This window comes from Cricetulus griseus, chromosome 7, assembly GCF_003668045.3.
Source record: "Cricetulus griseus strain 17A/GY chromosome 7, alternate assembly CriGri-PICRH-1.0, whole genome shotgun sequence".
Classification (NCBI taxonomy): Eukaryota; Metazoa; Chordata; class Mammalia; order Rodentia; family Cricetidae; genus Cricetulus; species Cricetulus griseus.
Genome location: NC_048600.1, coordinates 14990042 through 14996041, shown reverse-complemented (window position 1 = coordinate 14996041; position 6000 = coordinate 14990042). Strand labels below are relative to the sequence as shown.

General features: G+C 47.4%; 1 protein-coding gene across 1 annotated transcript in view; it reads right to left on the bottom strand.

Annotated features, from left to right (window-relative positions):
• Positions 1 to 450: 450 nt before the first annotated feature.
• The window catches only part of Dnajc27 (DnaJ heat shock protein family (Hsp40) member C27), a 29607-nt gene continuing 24057 nt past the window's right edge, over positions 451 to 6000 (bottom strand). Inside the window, exon 7 of the mRNA XM_027424553.2 lies at positions 451 to 4170. Within this exon, the coding sequence (XP_027280354.1) occupies positions 4038 to 4170 (133 nt within the window). The 3' untranslated portion in view covers positions 451 to 4037. The remainder of the gene's footprint in view (positions 4171 to 6000) is intronic.

Here is a 6000-nt window from a genome sequence, read left to right as displayed (position 1 = left end):
AGTTAATAGTTTCATGTGAACTACAAAGCTGCACTTAACTGAATCAGATTGGCCTAAGGGACCAACAAGTACAATTTTCTGCATTTTCCCCATTGGTCCTTCTGCTTCTCTTTGCTTTGCTTTTTGAGGCAGGGTCTCACTCTATAGCCTGGCTGGCCTGGAACCAGCTACCCAGACCAGGATCTCCCTGATCCTCCTGTCCCGAGTACTGGGGTAGACTACAGCACCACTACGCCTGGTTCATGTTTTTGAGATAGGATCTCTCTTTGTGACCAAGATTGGCTTCAAACTCATGATCTCCCTGCCTCAGTCTCCTGAGTGCTGGGATTATGGTGAGCTACATGTCTTGTGCATGAAGTTCACAGCTGATGAGCAACTGGATTCCAGTTTAGTTTAGTCTAGTTTCACACCAAAGGTCAGGGTCTCAACAAATTAATGCAGCCAGCAGACCAGAGTTTGCTATTTGACTTTACTCTATAAAAATACACAACTTAAATACATATGACACTCTGTATACAAGACATAAACAACTGGTAGATTTTACACTTTCAGTCATTTCAACAGAAAGCAAATATGTAAATTACCTTGTAAGAGCATTCACAGTCAAGGGAAAGAATGTGCACAGCATAATCAGTGCAGGGAGCTAACCCAAACTGCCCAACTTTACAGTAACAGTCCTCCCACCAAGAGCCTTTACCAGACAGCCGGGCACCACACTGTGTGATAGACACAACCACTGCCCACCTGCACCACAAGTGAACACATCCATCCTCCCCAGAGACAGCTAATGGTACCATCAGCTAATGTCCTAGGGGCACTAACCATGTCTACAGCTGTGTTCAGCACCAGGATGAGCAGGGTGAGCAGCTCCTTGCTTGTGAAGCCCACAGTGGAAATTGCTCAGCTTGATTATGCAACTAAATTCATTTTCAAAAGTTCTCTAAAAATGCTGAGGGACTTAGCTTCATGGGCTGCAGTGTGAGAAAAATGCCATTCCAGACCTGGAATAGGACACTGTCACTGCCAAAGGCAATCCCTTCATCTTACTGGTGACAGATGCCACTCTGGTTGGAATAGCCACTTGTCCCTGATTCAGTGCTGGCAGGCACTCCTTGTTTTACTCCAATGAGCTTTCAGCCATCTAGCCGCCCGACTTATGGCTCACTAACCATCTAGCTGCCTGACCTATGGCTCACTGAACTAAGACAGAATTAGGTACCAGTGTGTAGGTGTAAAGAAGTATTTATCACTTGAGATTTCAATTGGTGAGAACATACTAGAATAAGTTTCCTGAGGTAAATATAAGCCTTAAAGAATGGTGAACAGTTTATAGAATGACAGCCATTTTATCCTAGACATCTGGACTCTTAAGTTACCAGGCTGATAAAACCACGGGCACATTTAAATGGGGAAATAAAGTGGCAGTGCTTAAGTAAGAGACGCTGACATCGGAGAACAGCCATTCATAGAGAGGCACAGGAGGAGAGGACAGTCTCTAACACAAAAGGGGGATATGCTTTAAAGTGCTTGAGATGGCTGGAAGAGTTACTCTGAAATGCCTCCAGGGATTTCCAACAAGTTGAAGAAGTGACAAACTTGTTGATGACTCAGATGTAGAAGACAAGGCTTTTCTTTAATTCCTTTTTTTGGGGAAACAAGGTCCTTTATAAATTTTTAGCCACTGAAATAACTTGAGTTGTGACTCCTGCTGATGTTCTGAGATCTTAACTGGGTGAAGGGTTTTAAAGAGCATCAAGGATGAAGCACACACCTGTGCTGAGAAGTTCAGTGAACTTGGAGGGCTGTAAGGGGTTTCAAGAAGATAAGGTTCATTTTGATGCAGGCTCTGATGGTTCTAAAGCCCTGCTTAGATGGGCTTATGGAAATTAGAAAAACCCTGGGGTCCTGAAGCTCAACCTTTCCAACTCATCACTATTACACACATGAAGTAGTACAGCCACCCTAAATGCTAACGAGTAAGGTCTTAGAAACAGAGTCTTAGCCCCTCTAAGGGATCCGAATGGGGACACTGGAGTGCCCTGCTATGACTTCATCTGCCCATGCTGCTGAATAAGGTGTCTTTAACAACCATGGCGAAGACTGGGCCCCACACTCGGGCTGACAGCACCAAAAACAACCCCTCATCCACAGGACTCCCACCTTCTGTTCAAAGAGCAGTTGGATAGTGGGGTACGTTAGGCATGAGAGAAGCCTCAAACAGAACTGAGGCCCACAAGAAGCTGGAGTGGAATTCTCTCATCCGAGAAGCTAGCTCAAGAACCAGAGGAAATCATCAGGCCACATATCAGATCTCCTTATCTTTTTTCACAGATCTGAATTCATGAAGGACAGCATTTTCAAGCTCAGTATAGCTGAGCACAGCCATGCAAAGTGAGGCTACTACGTGGAAGGAAATAATCCACAAAACTGCAGTGGCTTGGATGATAAGACAGGGGCTTGTCTTCCTAGGTAAGAGAGATGTTATCCAGCAACCATTACGGGATAGGTGTTTAAAAGTCACAGCCTAGTAATGTTTTTATATCCTTCAAAGCTCCAGTTAGCACAGGTGGCTGAAGCTAAAAATATGAGTAACACAGCTAAGAGAGCTAAGAGACATGAGTCAAGCAATGAGCTCGCTCCCCTAAGTGCTGTAGGAAACGCAGCCCCAATGGTCCATCCAGCTCCATCCGGCGCTGTGTACTAGGCAGGGCCAATAGCGTGAGGAATGGTTCTCTGTGCAAAATGAGTTTTCATACTTGTAGTTTAAAAATTCTCTTCAGAAATTTGGAGCCTAACATAAACTGTAGAGATTCTGCCCTACATAGGCCCAAGATGCCCCACTGTGCCCCCAGCACATCATACTTATTTCCAGTCAGCTGAGCCTAGGGCAATGCTAGGGATTCAAGAAGAGAGGTCATGGTGGATGTGGGGTACAACAGTAGAGTGGGGTGAGAGGAGAAATGGATTAACACTGGTGCTGAAGAAAGAGACTTGCTTGTGGAAGAGAATTGCCTGCCTCTGCCACCCCCTGTGGTAAGGAATGAGGAAAGGGACAAGTCTTACATAGGGTCCCTCCTAGTGCCCAATACACCTGAGCTCAGCTGGCCTTTCCTCTGTGTGGTGTGGCTGGGCACATGCTCCCGAGTAATCTACAGCACACCTTCTAGTGCTTCTGTCTTGGCCTCTGGTCCCTCATTCCCAGGGGCACAGCACTCCTTGCTGCTTGCTGACAACTAGTTCTAGGGCAGAGCAAAGACCTGGGATCTAGGGTGGGCTTCGGGGTCCCCATCGCCTCTGGGTACTACCTTTCTCTTAGCACTGGCTCATCCCTCCCCCTGCTGGTTGAAGAAGGAACAGAGTGAAATCTCCTAAAAGGCAGGTCGACAGAACAGTGTCACTTCACTTTCCATTCTTCTCCAAGGGGGCGGGTTTTTCCTTTTTTGTTTGAAAGAGTCTCACCATGTAGTCCAGATTGGCCTCAAACTCACAATCCTCCTGCCTCATCCTCCTGAGTGCTGGGATGATAGGCATGAGCCCCCATGCCTGACTCTAACTATAGACTGATTGTTAAAATACTAGCCAAGAAGCAGGAATGCGAAGCTCCCAGGGGCTGGGTGCTATCTGCTGGCTTGTCATTGTCTTTCCTGATCTTATTCCCTTCTCTGATGATGGCACATGGATGGGTGGGTGGGAGGAGAGGCAGGTCAGTCTAAGTGTCCTGCTAGCCTCCCCTTCTCTAGAAGCCTCATGGACTTTCAGAAGCCAATGCCTAAGCGATGCTACAATTACGAACACTGAGTTATCTGGCAATAAGAAATGCAATGCATAGAGATGTGGAGCTCTCTCTCACACAAAAGCAGTCACCTCACTGCAAAGGGCCCACAACATGGCAACAGGCACCCATACTATTAGCTTACAAATGACAGCACATGAGGGAACCGAACAGTGAGCATTTGTGAAGGAAAAATCCATGTTGGCTATTTCACCTCAAGAGGAGTCTGTTTGCACTTGAGCCCGCCTGTTGTTTCCTCTGCCTTCTACTTGATGTTTTTCAGGAGGGCTGTCCGGGCATTCACAACTGCTTTGAAGGCATCTTCACTGCCAGGCGCTACACATTTGTCTGGGTGAAGCAGTACAGCCAGCTTCCGGTAGGCCTTATTGACTTCCTCCCTGTGAAAAGCAGCCAAGCTGTCAGTAACTTGGGTTGGTCCCAAATCATGCATCCCAGCTCTCTAGATATCCAACATGTCTCCCGTGCAATTACTTCCTTTTCTCAAAGGTAGGACTAAAAGATTAGAAAATAATGAACAAACAATAGGTCCTATACAGTAGAAAAATACAGTGTAAGTGAGTCTAGAGACAGTCCAAGAAGGGTCAGCTGCTGCCAGGCAGCTTTAGACACTCAGGGGCACAGAGCAAGCCTTCACTAACTGAGGGATGAGAGTCTGGGCACCAGGGAAAATCCCTTGAGAGAAGCTTCTGGAAGAAGAGGGGCTTGTGATTAGCACGGGTTGGGGGACTCAGAGTGCTAGGGAGGAACTGGCAGAGAGGCCTCCAAAGCAAAACAAGGAAAAACACTGCATTTGATTGTCAGTAACAATAGCAGGCATTTTGTGGCAGTGGGCACTGAGAAAGCTGTTTCTAACATTGAGAGACAGGCAGGAGATTACCACAGCAGCCCAGGCCTGAGAGCCACGGTTCAGGGGGAGGTGTCAGTGAGAACAGTTAAGAAAGCTTATACAACATGAAGCAAAAGCCACTGGGGCCGCTGATGTGCCCAATAGCCACAGAAGATAAAGAAGGAGATGCTGAGAGGCCCCCACAGTCCTGAGCAGCAGGGACTGGCTGGAGAAGGCCCAGATTGCAGATTTCTTCCCCATGCCTACTCCCAGTCATCCTCGGTGTCAGCCTCTGTCTCCACCTCTGTCTCCACCACATGGTCTTACTTCCCAAGCTTCCTTCTGTCACCAGAGTCCCTGCAACCCTGTCAGCATGGCATGGTGCTGTATCAGGTGCCTTCACTCTTCTGTCTTTGTTGGAAGGACTTCTCATAGCACCCCCCGCCCCCAATTAAAGAGACGCCCTTTGCTGGCCTGGAGATGGTAGAAAGTCAGGTGTCAATCTGGAGAGGCTAAGTCCCTGTGTCTTAGGTATACAGGCTGGTTTTTCCTGCCACTGGGTGAGTCCTTTGCATATTCTACATATACAATGTGTAGTCTTTTCTATGCAGTGTGTTTGGGTGCTGTGTGCCTGTGTCTGTGCATGCGTGAGCATTGAGAGGCCAGAGGTCAATGCCAGCTGTCTTCTATCATTCCCCACCTTAATTTTTAAGTCAGGTCTGTTAAGCCTCAACATGGCTGCTTTGGCTAGACTGGGTGACCAGTGAGCTCCAGGGAGTCACTTGTCTGTGCCTTCCCCAAACTAGGATACACATATGCTGCCATGCCTGGCTTGTGTGTGGGTGCTGGGATTCAAACTGAGGTCCTCATGCCTGTGTAGCAAACACGTCATCCAGTGAGCCGTCTTCCCCAGCCCCTACATATGCCATCTTTGTATTAGTTATCAAAAGGTACTCCCCTTCTTGGAAGAACTTTGAATGGCCAGATTTGTATTTATCTAGGCCCTGTGTCCTTGAGGTGAGTACAGGGTCCCCTCCTTCTTCAAGATGGAGTGTGGGGCAGGGCCAGTGGAGCCAATGCTCTAGGGGGGTATGTCTAGGCGAACTCAGTGTTACACCTGGCCCCTGCACTGCACTGAGTACCTTTCAAGATATACAGGCACAGAAAGACTCTCAAGGGAAAGTTCTAGAGGAACAAGACTGGTGCAGGTGTGTGTCAACAATCTTACACACTGTAGGATTTCAGCCCCAAACAAGTACCAGAATTCTCTAGATGTAATATTCTAATGTTCAAGGATTTGTCCCATATGTGCCAACATCATTTGACAGACACAGCTGTGTAGATAAACGTGTGTTTATATGGGTTAAGGAAACAGAAATGA